Source organism: Bos mutus, chromosome 1, assembly GCF_027580195.1.
Source record: "Bos mutus isolate GX-2022 chromosome 1, NWIPB_WYAK_1.1, whole genome shotgun sequence".
NCBI lineage: Eukaryota > Metazoa > Chordata > Mammalia > Artiodactyla > Bovidae > Bos > Bos mutus.
The window spans coordinates 55,131,981-55,153,621 of NC_091617.1; the positions used below are offsets into that span (position 1 = coordinate 55,131,981).

Consider the following 21,641-nt stretch of genomic DNA (forward strand, 5'->3'; position numbering starts at 1 on the left):
TATACAGCCTTGACGTACTCCTTTTCCTATTTGGAACCGGTCTGTTGTTTCATGTCCAGTTCTAACTGTTGCTTCCTGACCTGCCTATAGATTTCTCAGGAGGCAAGTCAGGTGGCCTGGAATTCCCATCTCTTTCAGAATTTTCCACACTTTGTTGTGATCCACACAGTAAAAGGCTGGGCATAGTCAATAAAGCAAAAATAGATGTTTTTCTGGAACTCTTTTGCTTTTTCAATGATCCAGCGGATGTTGGCAGTTTGATCTCTGGTTCCTCTAATCCAGCTTGAACATCTGGAAGGTCACGGTTCACATATTATTGAAGTCTGGCTTGGAGAATTTTGATCATTACTTTACTAGCGTGTGAGATGAGTACAATTGTGCGGCAGTTGAACATTCTTTGGCATTGCCTTTCTTTGAGATTAGAATGAAAACTGACCTTTTCCAGTCCTGTGGTCACTGCTGAGTTTTCCAAATGTGCTGGCGTATTGAGTGCAGCACTTTACAGCATCATCCTTCAGGATTTGGAATAGCTCCGCTGGAATTCATCACCCCCACTAGCTTGGTTCGTAGTGATGCTTCCGAAGGCCCACTTGACTTCACATTCCAGGATGTCTGGCTGTAGGAGAGTGATCACACCACCGTGATTATCTGGGTTGTGAAGATCTTTTTTGTACAGTTCTTCTGTGTATTCTTGCCACCTCTTCTTAATATCTTCTGCTTCTGTTAGGTCCATACCATTTCTGTCCTTTATTGAGCCCATCTTTGCGTGACATGTTCACTTGTTATCTCTAATTTTCTTGAAGAGATCTCTATTCTTTCCCATTCTATTGTTTTCCTCTATTTCTTTGCACTGATCATTGAGGAAGGCTTTCTTATCTCTCCTTGCTGTTCTTTGGAACTCTGTATTCAAATGGGTGTATCTTTCCTTTTCTCCTTTGTTTTTCACTTCTCTTCTTTACACAGCTATCTGTAAGGCCTCCTCAGCCATTTTGCTTTTTTGCATTTCTTTTTCCTGGGGATTGTCGTGCTCCCTGTCTCCTGTACAATGTCATGATCCTCCGGCCATAGTTCATCGGGCACTCTGTCTATCAGATCTAGTCCCTTTAATCTATTTCCCACTTCATTGTATAATCGTAAGGGATTTGATTTAGGTCATACCTGAATGGTCTAGTGGTTTTCCCTCCTTTCTTCAATTTAAGTCTGAATTTGGCAATAAGGAGTTCATGATCTGAGCCACAGTCAGCTCCCAGTCTTGTTTTTGCTGACTGTATAGAGCTTCTCCATCTTTGTCTGCCCTCATAGTCAGCAAAAGAGTCTGAAATGCAGTACTTGGATGCAGTCTCAAAAATGACAGAATGATGTCTGCTCGTTTCCAAAGCAAACCATTTAATATCACAGTAATCCAAATCTATGCCCTGACCAATAATGCTGAAGAAGCTGAAGTTGAACGGTTCTGTGAAGACCTACAAGACCTTTTAGAACTAACACCCGAAAAAGATATCCTTTTAATTATAAGGGACTGTAATGCAAAAGTAGGAAGTCAAGAAACACTTGGAGTAACAGGCAAATTTGGCTTTGGAATACGGAATGAAGCAGGACAAAGCTCATAGAGTTATGCCAAGAGAACACACTGATCATGGCTTAGTTTATATTCCCTTATAATCTTAGGAACTGAGAGAGGATGGATGGTCCTTCAGCAGGTAATGAGTTTTAGTTATCTTGTTAAGCTGAAGTTTCAAGAGGTATATGCCCTTTTAGAATTTAAGATGTTGAAGTTTTAATAGATACTATCTTTTCATTTATCTCTGAAGATGGCAGATGCTTGAACATATTGTCATGCCAAGAGGTAGGAATCCATGGCAAATATGCGTGAGAGAGTTGAAAAATAAGAGAACGATAGGGAAGTTCTTGTAGATGTGGGAGTGATCTGCAGTAATTTTCTCTAGGCTTAAGAAAATTGTAGAAGAGGCGGATGGATGTCAGTTGGGGCTAGAAATTGGAGGGAACATGTTAGAGAAACATTTGGGAAGGTAAGAGAATGTGTTTAAAAAATAATGTTTAAGGTTTATAAATTAGAGTAAAAGAATGTGAGCAAAAGGAAGACATGGAAGGAAGTATAAGAGTATTTTGAGGATGAAATTATGATATGAGAGAAGACCAAAAGGATTCTAATTCAGTAGGGGAATAATGGTTTCAACTGGAACTCTAGTTTGTAGTTTTTCCACTGCCAGAGCAAGCAGTGTCCAGTGTGATTGTAGACTTGTTGACAATAGCAGCTTGAAATCTTGATTCTGTTTATCACTGAAAATAAACTTTAGTAACTCTTAAAGCTCTGTTTATGGGGTTTTAAAGTCTTATCTAAACAGAAAGAATAAAATATAACACATAGTAACATGTGGAGATTTATTTTTGAGTCAGAGAAAGTAAAAATATTCATTATGATAATACAATTTGAAAAACTAGTTTGTTAGTACCTTGGAAGACAGGAATGAAAATCTACATGACTTTAGTGAATCAGGAAAGTAAGTATGGGTTGCAGCTCAGTAGAAATTGTTACAAGATAGTACATGTAAAGTAGGGAAGTCTAAGTATGTTTTAGAGATTCAGACTCTCTGAAGGCTTTCTGGGAAAAAAACACAAGAATAATAATATATACCATATATCCACCAATTAAAATACCATAGGTTAATTCAGTTTACATATGCAAAGCACCAGTCACATGTGAGGTATCATGTAAGACACTTTTCTATATATTCTTGTGATTAAATTTTTTAGAAAGTCAGATATATAACATTTGGAGTAGTTATGGACTAGCAGAAAGAGAGCGCATTTATCAGCCACTATAAAATTAAGTTCCTAAGGTATCTGGTCAGAAGCTAGATGCCAATACATGGCAGAGGCAGGCATCCATAGTCTTTGTCCCTAATGCAGGGCCATCCCTAGGACGTGTGGGACTTCTGTCTATATAAAGAATTTGACCAACTGTTCTATTACAAAATTCACGGACTCATGTGAGGTGTAATGATTTATTGATAGAGAATTACAATATTAGATAGAGAATAAGAACTTAACATTTGCTGATTGTCCAGTCAGTGAAGGTGAAGACTGCTCGTGGTGTCCAGGCACCATTTCTTCCTGCTCTGTCCTAGGAACTCTCTTTTCTTGTCCAATATTTTCAAGTGTACTTGCTGATTTTAAAGCTCAGGCCATGAGAAAAGGGTAGCTATGCTGTTCTTGCTCATAAAGCCATGTGTGTATGTGTTAGTCATTTAGTCGTGTCTGACTCTTTGCGACCCCATGGACTGTAGCCTGCCAGGCTTCTCTGTCCATGGAATTCTCCAGGCGAGAATACTGGAGTGGGTTACCATTTCCTTCAGGGGATCTTCCTGACCCAGGGATCAAACCCAGGTCTCCTGCATTGTAGGCAGATTATTTACTGTCTGAGCCACCCATAAAGCCATGGCTTATCTAAAATAGCCAGGAAACAAAAGAAAATGCTAATTTTAATTTTAGGTGTTTTTTTTTTTTTCTGAGTCTATTTTTCTTGGACCAGGATCAACTATGTAATTTGTAGTCTCAGTGCAAAGCAAAATGCAGGGCCCTTTGTTTAAAAAATAAGATTTTCATTATGGAGACTGGGTTCCTATATGGATGTAAGAGGTTTGGCCTCAATGAAACGTGTCCTCATATTCTCCTGCCAGCCGCCAGATGCTCTGTGGTGTGGAGGGCATGCACTCCTGACCCCAGACTTCCCTGTACCAGCACTCAGGCCCCTGGCCAGGGCAGAGGGCAGCAGCAGTCATGGGACAGGGGAAGAGAGGGGAAACTGGGAGGGTCTGGGGGTGGCAGCCAAGAAATCATAGACAAGCAGAAGGAGGCAGGACACCCTTGGGCTGAAGTTATAGGTCCCTGAAGCATGCTCTGTTGTCCTTTTGGCCATTTACAAACCACAAATTCATAATAAAATCATTAAGCAATCTAAGGTGGCAACCACAGAACATTGAACCCCAAAGTGGGACCCTTCTGAGCACAAGGCCCCATGTGATTGGTCCATGGAACAGGCCTTGCCTTGAATTTTTACCATTGTGTACTATGAGTATCAACTGATCATGCCAAAAGCACCCCAGAGTCATGCAGAATGTGACGGGGGAACAAATTTGTCACAGATATCTTATGCTTTGGATAACGTGGCATATGACAGAGGATATCAAGAATTGATAGTTCATATTTCAGTGAAGTTATTAGTTAGTGATTGACTTATTATTATGAAAGACCCACAGGCTAGGGTGTGGGTTTGGAGGAGGATGGCCAGGAAAGGCTCGCTAGGATTGAAAGATAAAAACATTAGGAACTAAAAAACAGATCATGATGTCTGCTATAATAGAGGTATAAATAAGAATAAGAACAACAGGAAAAGTAGGAGTAAATAAATTAACTTTGATGGGTACTGCAGAAAAGCCTTTTAGGAAAAAAAAAATTGACTTTAGTCTGGCCAAGATTGGTAGTATTTCAAGTGCCAGAGGCTAAGTGGCAGACATTCCAGACTAAAAAGACAGCCTAAGCAAAGACAGTGAAATGAAGAACATGCTGATAGATGTGCCCACATGCTGGGATTTTCAGGCATTCTTGTATTACAGTTCTTGAACGTCTCTTTTCTAGGCGCAAGCAGGGCTTATAAGAATATAGGTTTAGGAATCAGACAAAGCATCCACCACTTACAAGCTGTGTGACCAGAGACACCTTACTTAACCACTCTGAGCCTCCATTTTAGTCATCTGTAAACTAAAGACCTGGGTTTTACAGAATTATTATAAAAATTAAATGAGGTAATGTCTGTAAATACTCCAGCCAGCACCCTCAGTCCAGTGAAGGAGAAAGCAAATAGATGTGAAAATTACACATGCTGTGAAAATACAGAAAGGAAAGTGACTCTCTCTGCCTGAGGGTTTTGTGCTCTGCTTCCTGAAAGAGATGATATTTGAACTTGGGGCTGAAAGGTAAGTATGTGTTTATAAGCCAAGGGGAAGCTGAGAAACATTCTCTCAGGCTGAGGTTTAGAAATGATGAATCCCTTTTATGAGCTGTTTGGGGTTGGGAGACAAGGAGTAGCGAGAGGAAGAGAAGCAGACCATATATACATCTATAAATAAAAACAGAATAACCTTTCATTACCACCCCAAACCCCTTTTAGCCGATTCAAAATATCAGCCTCTTCCACCAGGAAGAGGCAAGAGCCCTTCTGTGCTGAGTGCTCCCTTGAGTAAGATGCAAACCAGTTTGCATGAGAGCTTCTGTAGGAGATGTTCTGTGCATTTTCTTCCTCTACAAGAAGGCTGGAGCTGAGAGAGAGACAACACTCAGGAAATGCCGTTGCTTTTCCCATCCTCACGTGAAACAGTTTGCTTCATTGGCAGACATTTAACAAGACACGGTTGGCTCTTTAAAATAGGAGTCTTAGTGGTCTTGGTTGATCTGTTTTATCATGTGCTTTGTGCTTTAAAGTGCATGTCTTTTTCTGTCTTCTCCCTCCAGACTGAACACTTGCCTCTGCAGACTCAGTTCAAAGAAAGAGAGACTGGAAATGTCCAGCACCCTGTGAGTAACATGATCCTCTAACGGGGTCAGCCCAGGTGGAGCCAGTGACCACCATGTTTATTAAAAGATCATTTTATTTCCATGCAACTTCATTTTCTTCCCCTCTGCTATATGAGCACCTGTAGTGTGATTTCGTAAAGTCCTTGAGCTGGTTTATTCCTCTTAGAAGTAATCAAGTTATATGAAACCAATAACCTGACAGAGGATCAGTACCAGCGACAACACAGAGCACCAGGGAAGTTCATTTTATGGTGTCAGCTGTGACCCAGAGTCAAGCAAGGAAGAAAGGTCAAGATAAGAGGCTGTTTTTTGAAAGCATTTCTTATTCTCAGCCATGTTGGGCATACAGTCAGATATTACCTATGCATTTCACTGTATCTCTCCCCTGATTCCCCATTTCTGAATCCTGAGGCTTCTTTTGGTTTGGTTTTGGTTATTTAATTTAAATCTCTGTATTATCTCATGCATGGATTCCAAGCTTGAGCCTTGCTGAGAGACTCCTGCAGTTCACAACCTTGTTTTTCTCCAGTTTACCTTAACTGATACCAGTTCCAAATTTCGAAGCCTGAAACTGACCACAGTCCCCATTAGTCACAGTTTTCTGTTTAGGAGATGCCATCACTCTTAGGTATTATAAGCAACAAGTGACTAGAAAATGATAAGCTGTTGACACCTTGCCATTCAATAAATAGCTTGTGTGTAATGAATTCTGTGCTTGCCTGTTTTCACCCAAGAGCTAGAAAAAATGCAAACAGCTGCTCAACTAATGTAAGCAATGTTTGAATTTTTAGAATGGACTGAATAGCAGGAGATTCGACTGTGAAGATGAGAATCCAGTGGGGGAGGACGGGACTCAGCAGATGTACCCCTTGTATGATCAGATGCGCTACCAAGACGGGAGCCCTGGCAGACACCATCCATATAGCGACCTGGAGGGAGTCTACATCAATCCCCGGGAACATTATGTGTGAAGGTCCTCTTTCTCCAGTGCTGTTTTAACAAATGTTTATTCTTAGATTGGGGGGAGAGAAACTGAGGCCAATAGTTATGATTTTATTCTCTTTCATATAAAGCAATCCCAGTCTAAGTGTATCGGAAGTTGTGATGAATGACTTGGCTCCAAGAGCGAATTTCTTTCTTTCATTAAGAGTTTCTTAGCCACCAGCTGTGTTTGTGAACTTGACTCTAGCTTTGTGTGTTTCTGTGATGATGGCGTTTAACTACTAACACTTGGCCTACAATGACATGTTCATTTAAAAGTAGAGCATCTGCCTGGGATGACAGCAGTGATTCTCCAGAAAGAAAGGCCCCAGCTGGGAATATTAACCTCACTGGGTCTCAGGCAGACCAACCTGTTCATTTGTAATTCAAACAGGCAGAAAAAAGAGCTCAGAATCCATCTCACTAATTATGTCGTGGAATTTGGGCTTTCCTGACTTGTTTAGTACAGTTAACAATACCTGCTTACAAACAAGAGGCTAAGAGGCATACTTTATTGTTTATCCCAAAAACATAACAAAAGGCAGTTTAAACCTTCAGGTCTGTTGGTTGCTTTTATACTCTTGTGATATTGTACTGTGTGTTCCTTCTTATGATCTCAGGATCACCAAGGTCCTGAGGGATGTATATTTCTTGCTATCATCAACCTAGTCTTGATGAACTGTGTGCTTACCAAGGTTCTTCTCTTACTCGGTCATTGTTCCCACAGTTCTGTTCTTTGCAGTCCAGATTAGCCCATTTCCCACCTGTTAAAATCTAAAAGCCCTTTCTAAATGGTGGACAGCCTTGAGCCTTTTCCCTCTTTTCTGTGGTATTATATATGACAGGCTCAGCTTTCACTGCTGAAATTTCTTTCAAACTAATCCTGTCCACACAGGCTTCAGCTACCCTCTGCATTCTTCAGACTTCTTATTGTCCATGTTTTATCTACCTCAGGGGAAAAAAAAAAAAAAAAAAAGCCTGATGGAAAAAGTACCATGAAATAATCCTTGCTTTTAAAAGCCAGGTCAAAAATTTGAAAACCTAAAAAAAAACAAAAACAAAAAAGCTACATTAATATGGCCTGTGTGCTAAACCCACATGTGGTCCTTGATCCTTCCTCCGCATCTTTACCTGGTCAATAATAAGTGTAAAGAGATGCTAATAGCAGATATTACAGTGACTGGCTTACTAGTGTTTTCTACAACATCTTGGTGCCTGCCAGTGTCTGTCTGGAATTTTCTCACTTCCCTTTGCCAACTTTTCCTCACTGAGCTTTGAAGGTAGCAATTATAATGGGGTGAGCAGAGTGGGGAGCATAGGTACACGTGCAAGTGTCAGTGTCCCGTCCTCACATCTTAGACAAGCATTGCTTTACTATGTGTTCTGGAAGCTTATGGGTCTGTCACAGATATGAAAACACTGCAGACTTGTCATATATTAGGAAAGAGTGACATAAGCACTGAAATAAAATAGTACACATTTCCAACCTAAACTTCAAGGGATAGGAGAATATTAACATAGATTTCTACTAGGATACCAAAGATAAGTTATGATTCACATTCCTCTGACTCTATTTCTTGCTTGTGTATTTATTTCCTTTTTTCAGTTGCCTTGCTTTATCAGAAAAATTATCCAAGTTGTTCTACAGTAGTAATACAATGCCACCCTCCTTTACATGGATGACCGGCAGTTCTGTAAAAGATTATAGTTGTCATTGCTATTTACTTGCTAAGTCATGTCGACTCTTTGTGACCTCATGGACTAGCCCACCAGACTACTCTGTCCTTGGGATTTCCCAGGCAAAAATACTGGAGTGGGTTGCCATTTCCTTCTCCAGGGGATCTTCCTGACCCAGAGATGGAACCTGCATCTCTTGCACTGGCAGGCAGATTCTTTACCACTGAGCCACCTGGGAAGCCCCAAAAGATGATAGTTAAATGGAACCAAAGGGTAAATACCAGGGACCATCATTGCTGTATCACTGCACTACCTCAAAATAAGTTCACTGCCCTTGCTAGCAAGCTGGCCCAGAAAGAAGGTACCTAACTTTATTACTTGAAATCCCATCAGCGAGTTAATGTAACTGAAGGTATAGGGATCCTTGCAATGTCTTCCAGTAGAAAGTTGACTCTAGACAGAGCTCTCCTTGTTAAGGAAGTGGTTTATACATACTGGATGTTACAGTGGAAGATACTGAGGTGCAGTCACTCCTTTAGTGAGCTTTAAAAATGGGGGATGGTTTCTTGGGTCCTGGTGGGGAGCAAATTGTTGGATTAGTGTTACAAAAGAAAACCTTGGACCTCAAGGGGAATTGAGATGTCTTCATTGGCACTAGGGAAAGAGATTGGAAGCACTGAGCTTCAGAACCCTTTGACCTGTATTTCTGCCTCCCTACCAACAAGTAGCCACTATTGCAAGTTTTTACATTCTTGGTGTAGTTATAGAAAAGAAATCTCAGGGTGTAGACACCTCTTGCAACAGCCAGCTAGTTCAGTATCCTCTTTGCTTCTCTGTCAGCTATGATATTTCTTTAACAAACTGGTAGATTTTATAGCTGTTGGTCCCTTACATGGGTCACAGAAGCTGTATAATTGCTTATCCCTGTGCCTTCCATCTGTTCTCTCTAAATACTGAGGGGAATAGAATGGAGCTTTAAAAGGGTTTGATCAACAAGCTCCCTCAAGCAAAAAATGCCATCCAAAATTAGCTTGTTGATCTCTAAATTTGGAGTCTAGACCACTTGAGGATGGACAGTTAAATTTGGAAGTCAGACTCTTCAAGATCCGTGAGTGAGGCTTAAGGATGTAAGCCACAGCTGATACTAGATACTCTTCTCATAACTGGTTTATTAAAACACACTGAACCAGAAATAAATCCCAGAGTGCTTATCCACTTATGCTTGCAGCTTTGCATTTCAAGGGGGAGTGTGCATGCTCCATCTTAAACACACAGCCTTGATTTTGTAGATAGCCTAACCTCCAGGAGCATGCATCATCGCTGCAATAGCAGATCACCAGATTCTTTGCACACCACACTGAACTAGTGTCAGCATGACTTAGGATTGCTCTGACATAATGGGATAAGAATTTAGATTAATTCTTAAAAGGCAGTGGTTTGTTTTCTCTTCTATGAGGGCTCCTCTATCCTTGGCTTTCTTATATGTTCTATTCAATTTTAGAACATGTAAGAAGGCCAAGGATGGAGGAGCTTGGTGGGCTACAGTCCATGGAGTCACAAAGAGTCAGACATGACTGAGCAACTGAGAACACACACGTAAGAAATAGTGTCGGAATCTGCTAGTTAACTTTGAAGACTCTTACCTGTCCTTGGCTTCCCTGCAACATGCACATGTGTGTGTGGGGGGCGGGGTGGTCAGTTGAAATGAACGTAGAAATGTCAGGGCCTCTACCTGTGGTTTAGTTCTGTGCTTCTCTTGTTCCTGTGCTGAACTGGCAACACCCTTCATCCTTGGGCAATTTGCAGAAACTGTTGTTTGTAAGCCTGTTCAACTGTGGACTATGCCTGGATTCATCTTATGGCCCTTGAAAGGTATTTGTGTTCCTTCCATTAAAATTGTTGTAAGCTGGACTTTATCAGTTTGGTCACTTGCAATTATTAGATGATTTGGTGGGTTTCTGACTGATAGCTCAGTTGGTAAAGAATCCGCCTGCAATGCGGGAGACCTGGGTTTGATCCCTGGGTTGAGAAGGTGCCCTGAAGGAGGGAAAGGCTACCCACTCCAGTATTCTGGCCTGGAGAATTCCATGGACTGTATAGTCCATGGGGTCGAAAAGACTCAGACACAACTGAGTGACTTTCACTTTCACTTTTGGTGGCTTCCAGTAGATGAGGGCTGTAGGTCTCCTCCCCGCAACCTTACTAGGTGGTATATTACACGGAAATCAGGTTTTAAGCCAGAGTCTGCATTATTCATGTACATAAACAAGCAGGCACCAGAACAGACATCCTATAATAGTCAACCTGTCATGTAAGCTTGAAAAAGTTCCCACTCCATTCTTCTAGAGAGACTATCAATATTTTGTGTAAAAGGGCTATTAGAAGTGAATCCAGTAATACTACAGCTGCTTCAATGTCAGGCAGCCTGATTCTGTTCAACTTCTAGACACAGAGCAGGTTAGTACTCTAGGAATCCTAGAGCTAGTGGGCTTGCTAGCTCTGTATGCCCTGTTTGTGAAAGGATGGAGTGCCCTGTAGTATTTTTGCCAATCCACATACCTTTAACACCATTAATCTGACCACTGAAAATAATCACCTATTAACAAAGTCTCTGGTGCTGAACTCTTGTGGTAGTAGCCTCTGAAATAAGCTTTTTGAATGCTAACTAACAACCTTTGGAGGCTATATTCCCAACTAGGAAATTTCAGATGTTAACTAAACGCTTCTAGGGTGTACGGTAAGACCATTTAACAATCGCCAAAATAATTTAAATTACATTCAACATAACAGAATTTCTTAAGGATTCGTTGTTACCACACTTTCACACTGGGATGCACTATATTCACCGCTCTAAAGTCAACCACCTGCGGGCATTTCTCCTTAGTGGCAACCTTTTCCTGCTTAGGATGGGGGTGTGTGTGTGTGTCTATGTGTATGCATGTATGCATCAGAGAAAGAGGGGAGAGAAGCCCACTTAAATTCACAGTTGAAAAAAATTTTGGAGTTCACACATGCAAGAAAATCCTCACATCTATAAACATCTGTTTCCAGCCCATTTTATTACCTTGCTTTGGCATTTTTTTATAATACTTTAGCATTATTTCTGCAAAAAGGTTAGAAGTAGGTTCAGATGCCTTTTTGCCTTAATTGCCAAAATATATAAAGTAGTTTATTTCTAATGTATTTCCATTTAATAGGAAAAGTTTGTCTAGTCATGTTTGTTTGATTGTGGAAATTTGGAACTACAAGTAGACTAGAATAAAGAGAATGTCAGCAATTCAGATGACACTAAACATCTTTTTATCAAACATTATCAATTGAGACTATGATGTAGACGTTCCTTCTATATTTCAAGGATAAGGGAAACCACCATTGACAAAGAAAAGGATTCTCCATTCCAGAGACTGGGAATAAATTCCTTTCATTGGTCCATTCCCCCAGAATATCCCAGCCAGTGTTTGGGGGATAAGGCCATGATGTATATCAAATTACATACCTACATACCGCCCTCACCAAAAGTTCGGTTCAGTCACTCAGTCACGTCCAACTCTTTGCAACCCCATGGACTGCAGCACGCAAAGCTTCCCTGTTCATAACCAACTCACAGCTTACTCAAACTCATGTCCATCGAGTCAGTAGTGCCATCCAACCGTCTCATCCTCTGTCCTCTCCTCCCGCCTTCAGTCTTTCCCAGCATCACGGTCTTTCCCAATGAGTCAGTTCTTCACATCAGGTGGCCAAAGTATTGGAGTTTCAGCTTCAGCATCAGTCCTTCCAATGAATAGTCAGGACTGATTTCCTTTAGGATGGACAGGTTGGATCTTGCAGTCCAAGGGACTCCCAAGAGTCCTCTCCAATGCCATAGTTCAAAAGCATCAATTCTTCGGTGCTCAGCTTTCTTTATAGTCCAACTCTCACATCCATACATGACTACTGGAAAAACCATAGCCTTGACTAGATGGACCTTTGTTGGCAAAGTAATGTCTCTGCTTTTTAATATGCTATCTAGGTTGGTCATAACTTTTCTTCCAAGGAGCAAGTGTCTTTTAATTTCATGGCTGCAGTCACCGTATGCAGTGATTTTGGAGCCTGAAAAAATAGTCTGTCACTGTTTCCATTGTTTCCCCATCTATTCGCCATGAAGTGGTGAGACTGGATGTCATGATCTTACTTTTCTGAATGTTTAGTTTTAAGCCAACTTTTTAATTCTCCTCTTTCACTTTCATCAAGAGGCTTTCTGTTCTTCTTCTCTTTCTGCATATCTGAGGTTATTGGTATTTCTCCTGGCAGTCTTGATTCCAGCTTGTGCTTCATCCATCCCAGCATTTTGCATGATGTATTCTGCATGTAAGTTCAATAAGCAGGGTGACAATATACAGCCTTGACATACTGCTTTCCCAATTTGGAACCAGTCTGTTGTTCCATGTCCAGTTCTAACTGTTGGTTCTTGACCTGCATACAGATTTCTTAGGAGGCAGGTCAGGTGGTCTGGTATTCCCATCTCTTTAAGAATTTTCCAGTTTGTTGTGATCAAAAAGTTCTAGTTATATGCAGTATCTGTCACCTCTAGCTGTGAGGTGTAAGGATAAATGCCTGCATTTCAGATGTTGTGAATATTTCTGGAAAACAGCAGCACCTCCATGAATTATAGGTCGGCCGGGCCTTGTCCTCTAAGGACTCCCATTCTAGAGCTGTGTTGTTTACAGTTGCCACTTGCATACAGTTTATACAGGAAGCATATCATTTACTGAGTGCACGCGCACACACAAACACACATACACGTACACACACACAGGTCATTTAGACCCAAGGAGATAGACTGCTGCTGCTGCTGCTGCTGCTAAGTCACTTCAGTCGTGTCCAACTCTGTGCGACCCTGTAGATGGCAGCCCACCAGGCTCCCCCATCCCTGGGATTCTCCAGGCAAGAACACTGGAGTGGGTTGCCATTTCCTTCTCCAATGCATGAAAGTGAAAAGTGAAAGTGAAGTCGCTCAGTCATGTCCAACTCTTCGCAACCCCATGGACTGCAGCCTACCAGGCTCCTCCACCTATGGAATTTTCCAGGCAACAGTACTGGAGTGGGTTGCCATTGCCTTCTCCAAGGAGATAGACCTAATGGACTTGAAATTATTACTAGATTATGACTGTGATCCCAAACAATCTTCAACCTGCTTTCTGAGATATTTCAATGTTTTACTCCATCTAGAGGTAGGAGACTAAACAGTTCCCTTCTTGAGATTTTTCCCAGCATTACTATTTAAAGACTTTATGATCAGATTCCCTGTGGCCCAGCAGGACCCCTGATATTATGGCCTGAACTGGTTGTATTTATTATTGTGGTACAGGATTGAACTGTAAAGTTGATTGGAGGAGACTGCAGGGGAAAACCCCTTGGGAATCCAGAACATCAGATTTGCCACACTGGCTTAGAACTGTGGCCTATCCTGCTACAAATATGTCTGACAGCCATGAATAAATGTCTTATGTGTCTCCTCCAGAGGTTAGGAATGTATTTCAAGCATTAGTAATGTCCCTTAATAACTCACAGTGGGTTTATAAAGACGAGAGTTCCATTGATTCCCAAATGCATGGACACCGTTGTTTTAGCTTTCATTATTCTTGCCAATAATGACCAGCTTTTCTGTTTCTTTTTTTTTTTTTTTTTCCTTTAATCCACCCTAACTCATTGATCAGGCTAAATTAAATTCCTCTCAGAAGTCATGTTGCTGGCTCCATGTCCATCATATTTTAGCTACAGGCAGCATTATTTTGTCCTAAATGCCTTAGTTTGCACTTATCCACACTGTGGCTTATTAATGCCTCTGTTTTTTCATGTGGTCTTATGAGAACTTATTGCTATATTCTGTTCAACTGAGCATTTCAATACCCGGAAGAACATTTGTCATCTTAGGTTTCACTATGTACTTGAAATTCCAAGTTCTTTGTAGAAAAATGTTAAGTAAGTGGTGTTGTTACTGGATCCCTGGATTATTCCACTTGTCCATCCAGAAAAGTTCCTGTTTATCCTTTACCTTCTGTTTCTATTTTTAAACCAAAGCTTTAAGACATTACATCTGCTCCAGCCTATTCATTCTCCATGTGAGAATTCATTCTTAGCCTCTTAACTTCATTACTTCTCACTTTCATCCCTAGTAAAAAATTAGTAGTCTCCACCTTACAGGAGTTTTATGGAGTGCAGGGAGAATAAGATGTTTAAGGGTTGTCTTCAAGAAAGCTCCTACTTTTAAAGTGATTTTGTAAAAGCCCCTTGGTTTAGAAATGAGAAACTCTATAGCTATTATTTTTTCCTATCCTTGTTTTGCTATTTATATGTCTGAAAAGTGATCTCTGTCTGAATAGAGTCTGTACTCCGGTTTTAACTTTCTTCTCATTAACCCGTTTCACACTGAAATTGTCCTCTCTACCTTGTCCACCCTGTGAACTTTTTACCTACAGAGCCAGAACTAGTTCTCCCACAATAAATCCCACATCACTTACTTCCATCATTGAACAAATTAATGTCATCCAGAAAGAGAATCTGGCTGTGGACATAAATCAGAAAGTAAATGTGGTCTCACTCTGGCCCTGGTGAGATCTCACTATGGTGCCTTTGTTTTCCCTTTATAAACTGGGGTTAATTCTGCTGTTTCACAGCACCTGGGTAGTGTGAATCTTGACCAAAAAAAAAAAAAAAAAAATGAAAAGCTTTTTTCAAATGTCTTATACTATATATATATATAAATGCATAGTGAATAATCTGGAGAGTCCTCAAGTAGAAATGTGTTTTTGTGTAGCTCAATTCAGAGAAGTTTTCAAAAGAAATGTTTTACTAACCTGTTCTTTTTTTTAAGTGAAAATTAGTTTCTAATCATTTGAACCGTCTCAATTTTTCAGTATGGGAAGAGATTAATAGTATACAGAAAATACCCAAGTTACATTTTAACTGTTAAAACTGAAGGGGTTGCATAATAATATAGTGAGGTAAGGAGGAGGATTCTAGCTCAAATGTATCAAGATATAGAAATACAGAGATTAGCTTTGGTTTTGAAATTGTATTATAAATAGTAGATGTTAATGTGGTTGTTTATAGATACTCTTTATTTTTAAGTTACCAGAAATTGTCTTTTATTTTTGCAGTTTTGAACTATGTGGTTCTTGATATGTTTTGAATAAAGTTTTTATCAACTAAACTTTTTCATTTTCATTATTGATAAATAAAGTATGATTAAAATATACATAAAGATTAGTAACCTAATTACATGACTATAAAATTCAAGATTTAAAGAACATCTTTCATAGAAGTAGTAAATTTCTATACTGAAGTCCTTTTTTAAAAATGATTTTAACAATAGTAACAGGAGTACTTTTATACTTCAAGCAATATTGTAAATATTTTTTAAAACGTGACAAGTTACATATTATTGTAATTGCTTGTGAAAATTACTTAATACTTTTTAAATGAAACTGAATTTATTCCATTTAAAAACTGTTCTTCATTCCTGATTAGTCTTTAGGTGTTAAAATGTCCCTTCTTTAATGAAATGGTATTAGTGCTAGATGATAAATTTTAATATGTTCTTACATTTTTTAAGTTGGAATTCCTGAATTTTTTTAGGGATGGATGCTTTACTGATCTGTTAACTCTCAAAATAGGAACCACTTTAAAAGAAACATTTTATGGAGATACCATAATTTTCATCCTCTTAAATTCTAAAAGTCAATGCTGTTTAGTTATTCAGAGAATTTTGTAATCATCACCAAAGCCAATTTTAGACTATTTTCATTGCCCCAGAAAGAAGCCCACTCCTATTTGCTCCTTGCCTCAGTCCCCCTTCCCCTTCCCAGCCCCTGGCAACAGCAGTCTACTTTCTATCTCTGTGAATTGGCCTATTGTGGACATTACATGTAAATAGAATCACGTAATATGTAGGCGTCTTTCACTTGGCATAATGTGTTCAAGGTTCAACCATGCTTACAGCATTTATTCATTTCTTTTTATTGCTGAATAATATTCCATTGTATAGATATTCCACATTTATCCAATCCTCAGTTGAGGAATATTTGGGTTGTTCCTACTTTCTGGAAAGAATTATGTATTATTCATGTACAAGCCTTTGTGTGAACATATGTATTTATTTTTCTTCCATATATACCTAGGAGTGGAATTGCTAGATCATGTGGGAACTCAGACTGAACCTTTTGAGGAGCTGCCAGACTGTTTGCCAAAGCTGCGGCACCATTTTACATTCCTACCAACGGTGTTTGAGGGTTTCAGTTTCTCCCCATTCTTACCAATGCTTGTTGTTATCTGCTCTTTTTAATTATAACCATCCTAGTAGATATGAAGTGCTGTCTCACTGTTTTATAATTTCCCTGACTGCTGATGATGTGTTTTTTTTGTCTTGTTTTGTTTTCTACCATCCTTTAAAAATGTAAAGTCATTCTTAGCTCATGGGTCATATTGCAGGCTGGTTTTGACCCATAGTTAGCTAACCTCTGACCTAGAGGATAAAGAAAGATCATTAAACCAATATTATAAATACACTGTGTATGTTCATCAATGTAGAGGAAAGCGTGAGCCATTGTGCCAAAGAAAATAAAATACTTAGGTATAAATTAAACAAAATCTATATAGGGTCTCAGTGATGAAAATTATAAAATGCTGATGAAAGACATCAAAGAAAACCTAAATAAATAGAGAAACTTACCATACTCATTTGTTGGAAACTTCAGTTGGGAAGGGACATACACAGTTGGCACCTGCAAGGTGGTGCCTCCTGGCTAGTACAGTGTTGACATAGACCATCTCTTACTGCACGTATGACATAGAGTCATCAGAAACTAGAGCTACCATCTTCCTGACTGTCATTGGTCTTCACCTCCACGCCTGTCTGTCCTGCCATTATATTGTTAGACTCCCAAATAGCCTATGGCTCTTTCTCAGCCTTCATTCTCTGAAATCATGGCCATATTGCCACAAGACAGATAACTACATACCCTCACACTTCCCAGAAGGTCAAAGCAGTGTTGGAATGAAGTCAGAACAAAGGTGAACATGTTATATCTTAGTTGGGTATTGAATGGGTAGGAAATAGCCAGTAAACAAAAGAGCAGACATACTCTACACAAATAGTTGGTTTGGAGAAGAATTCAAATTAGGAGTCAAAAAAATTGGGTATGATGATTGTTCATGTTTAGATAACAGAATCATGAACTCTTGCAACCAGATATTTTTGCCTCTGAATTTCTTCTCCCCAGAGGTTCTGGGAAAAGCCTTGAGATTTATGCTTTCACCAAGAAGTAAAACGTGGGGGAAAAAAAATCCCTTCTACAACCTGAAATTGCTGCAAAAAAGCTCTAGAGAAATTAGATGGAAAATCATCCAGAAAATAATTAATTCATATCTCAAACTTTAGCCCTTGAAATTCTAGTCTAATTGTGTGTCTGTGTATGTGTGTGCATGCACATGCTCAGTCATGTTTGACTTTTTGAGGCCCTATGGACTGGCCGGCTAGGCTCCTCTGCCTGTGGAATTTTCCAGGCAAGAATACTGGAGTGGTGTGCCATTTTCTCCTCCAGAGGATCTTCCCATCTCAGGGATCTACCTCGCATCTCTTGCATTTGCATTCAGATTCTTTACCACCAGCGCCACCTGAGTTTCCAAGTTGTCTTTAGTTCATGAATCATTATTAAGAACATCCCAACCTTTTTGTCCACAATCTGCCTCTCTGCTTCTAAACACTTCTCCTCCTACTTACTGATGGTAAAGCCCAGAGGTGCAGTGTGGGATTGATGCTTTTGACCTGCATTTCTCAGCTCAGAGCAAACCAAAAAGCTGCTTTGCTGGGCAGAAGAATGTTACCTTGCTCAGTGCAGCAGATGGGCAGAACTGTTCAATTGCTCAGAGCTCACAGTTGCTAATTCCCTAAAATTTGGATTTTCTAAGTAGAAATGTGCAGGGCATAGAGACTTAAGCTGCGACTTCTCTATAAACTCTCCCATTGTTGTATTGGCTAAAGAGGAAACAAAGCCTTTTCTAAAACGTATAGCACATGTCAACTTTCTGGGTTTTCAGGCATAGCCCTGCTTTCAAAGTTGGTCTTGATTTACCTGTGTTCCGTTAACTCAGAGGTTCTCAAACTTCAGCTTGCATTAGAATCACCCAGAGAGTTAGTTAAAACTCAGATTCCTGGGTCCCGCCTGCAGTTTCTGACTCAGTCGGTCAGGGAAGAGACCTGAGGAACTGCATTTCTAAGAGGTTCCCAGGACAAGCTGCCACTGGTGGTCCTGTAAGACCATAACACTCTGCAGGCCCCCTTGGCTGCTGCTCTTACCTGGCTGTTCATTAGGGTAACTTCATCCACCTGGCTTGCTAGGCATTCGCACTCTTGGCCTTATCATGTGGGATTCTCACACAATGATGAGGGTGAAAGAGGAGAGTGAAAGAGGTGCTTGAAACTCAACATTCAAAAAACTGAGATCATGACATCTGGTCCCATCACTTTATGGAAAATAGAAGGGGAAAAAGTGGAAGTAGTGACAGCTTTCATTTTCTTGGGCTCCCAAATCACTGTGGATGGTGACTGTAGTGAAATTAAAAGATGCTTGCGCCTTGGAAAGTTCTAACAAACCAAACAGCATATTAAAAAGCAGAGACATCACTTTCCCGACAAAGGTCTTATAGTCAAAGCTTTGGTTTTTCCAGTAGTCATGTACACGTGTGAGGGTTGGGCCATAAAGAAGGCCGAGTGCCAAAGAACAGATGCCTTCAGACTGTGGTGCTGGAGGAGAGTCTTGTGAGTCCCTTAGACAGCAAGGAAATCAACCCTGAATATTCATTGGAAAGACTGATGCCAAAGCTCCAATACTTTGGCCACCTGATGTAGAAAGCCAAATCATTAGAATAGACCCTTATGCTGGGAAAGATTGAAGAGGAAAAGGGGGCAGCAGAGGATGAGATGATGAGATAACATCAGCAACTCAATGGACATGAATTTGAGCGAACTTCGGGACACAGTAGAGGACAAAGGAGCCTGACATGCTGCAATCCATGTGGTCACAGAGCTGGATATGACTTAGTGACTGGACAACAACAACAAGAGAGTGTGGGATTCTGTCGTGGGGAAGGGTACTCTCCTACTCCATTTGTGGTACTTTCATCATTGCTGAGCATTGGTGATACCGAAGCTCCTCGTTACGATAGTCCTGGCAAATAATGAGGCCATGCCTCATTAGCATCACCTTGATACATGGTATTGCCTTTTTAGTTAGTTTTCAGGCCTCACATAATATAGAATTATGTCGTGTTTGATATGTCCATACCCCTAAGCCCTTTAATTCTTTGCTCCTCTATATTCCAGGACATTCTGGCATTCCAACTTCACTTAGTAGATGGACCATTGCTTTTTCATGCTTCTAGGTACCATGCTAGACATCATCTCCTAGGGTTCTTGACTGGTTGTAAATCCTGTATCTTTGAAGTATGCTCCCAAATCAATAAACTCTCCCTCATCTGATCTTATGCTCCAGCCCTGCTCAGTCACACAGCCTCAGAACCCAGTCCAACTGGTACTGCCTTGCATCTGCTAGTGGATGTTGGCTAGGCCTTGCAGCTTCTTTGGAGTGAAGTCCCTTTATTCCTTATCAGGCCCAGCATTTCCCAGGGTGATTATGCTGTGACTTAATCCTACTTAGAAGCCTAGTAGCCAGGAGGAGAGGTGTGGGTAAATCTTGAGTAGGGCATATGCTATCTTGAAGGTGGCAGTGGCATCTATATTGACTCCAAGCAAGAGGGAAGTGCTAGCAGAGAATTCAGGGGAGTTGCAAAGAGTCAGACGTGACTAAGCCACTAAGCACAGCAGCACAGAGGACAAAGATTAGTCCCGATTTGCCCAGGACTGTCGAACTCTTAACACAGAAAGTCCCACCGCCCAGGAAACCACTCAGTCACTGAAAATCAGGACAGTTGGTCATCCCAGGATTCTGGAGATTCAACATTTTCAGGGGAATCTTCCCAGATATTCCCATTCCAAGTGTCAGCGTCTCCTTTCCCCCAAGTAGTAACAGGTCTGCTTGGTGAGGTGTTTAACCGTTTCTGGAGATCAGCACTAGGTCTACTCCTGAGTTTGGCCTCAGCTGCAGGATATGCAAGCCTATTAACTTAAGCGAGATCCTCTGGTTTTTATATTTGACTTTTCTATGGCCTAATAATTGCCTGCAGCTTTTCATTATGCTTTGTGTATCAGTGAAAGTATTAGCTTCTCAGTCATGTACAACTCTTCCCAACCCCATGGACTGTAGCCCACCAGGTTCCTCTGTCCATGGAGTTCTCCAGGCCAGAATGCTAGAGTGGGTTGCCACTCACTTTTCCAGGGGGTCTTCCCAACCCAGAGATCAAACCCAGGTCTCCCACATTGTAGACAGATTCTTTACTATCTGAACCACCAGGGATGCACTGGTGTATATCAGTGGCACTTAGCAAAATTCACACAATCCCATTGTCCTTATAATTCCTACATGTTCCTTAGGACTGTCCCCTTGGGCCAGAGGGTGCCCGTGTTCCCTCTATCACCAGCTGGGTTCTCATTGCCTGTCATGTGACTAGGGATTTGGCCCCCAAATCCTGTGTTATTGATATACTTTGAGGACCACTCCTGGATGCACTGTTGTAGGTTGGCTTCTCTGGAAGCAGATGATGAGACAGGATTTGAGTGTACGGGCGTTTTTTTTTTTTTTTTTTTTGACAAACACCTGTGGAAGGTAAGGGGCTGAAGCAAAATAGGGCAGAAAGACATTAGAACTGTGAGGAAGGTCTGTGAAGCATCGATCCATCCACAGGGAGGTTTGTAGCACGCATGTCCCACGTTGAGCTGAAATGGCTCCTGTCCATGCCCTGCCCCCCTCATTGGATGTAGGCTGCCCAGAAATGGCATGTTCTTGGGTGCGGAGGCCCTTTGCAACAGGATCAAGCCGGGAGCTGAAAGCTGGGGCAAGTCCTTTTCTGAAAGGGGATGTGGGCAGTGCCTTTCCACTGACTACACCAAGAGAGAAACTGAAGTAAGCTGATTACTTTCATTAGATTGGTTACTGTTTTTTTTTTCTCTAATTTTATTTTATTTTTAAACTTTACATAATTGTATTAGTTTTGCCAAATATCAAAATGAATCCGCCACAGGTATACATGTTAATTTATTCTTGGACTAGGGAGGCTTTGTAAGCGGCAAGATAATGTTTAATTATCATACTTTCTCTATATATTCTGCCCCTATCTCCTTCCCCTTTCAAGGGAGTACTTTCTTCATCTCAGGGGAGGTTTTATTCTTTTCTGTGGTTTTTCCCAGAAGCCTAAACCCATTGTTCTGAGAACAGAGTTTGAAGAGAAAGGCA

At 40.7% G+C, this 21,641-nt stretch overlaps 1 protein-coding gene across 4 annotated transcripts in view; it reads left to right on the forward strand.

Moving 5' to 3' along the window:
- Positions 1 to 21,641, forward strand: part of NECTIN3 (nectin cell adhesion molecule 3) — a 304,770-nt gene that overhangs the window by 130,496 nt on the left and 152,633 nt on the right. Inside the window, exons 8-10 of one of the 4 annotated variants that reach the window (XM_070368925.1) lie at positions 5,533 to 5,595; positions 6,387 to 6,568; positions 16,413 to 16,784. The exons of 1 other annotated variant lie outside the window; for it this stretch is intronic. In XM_070368925.1, the coding sequence (XP_070225026.1) occupies positions 5,533 to 5,595; positions 6,387 to 6,566 (243 nt within the window). In that variant the 3' untranslated portion in view covers positions 6,567 to 6,568; positions 16,413 to 16,784. Of the gene's footprint in view, positions 1 to 5,532; positions 5,596 to 6,386; positions 13,424 to 16,412; positions 16,785 to 21,641 lie in introns of those variants that run through there. 2 more of the 4 variants (XM_070368916.1, XM_070368946.1) reach the window with 2 other exon arrangements.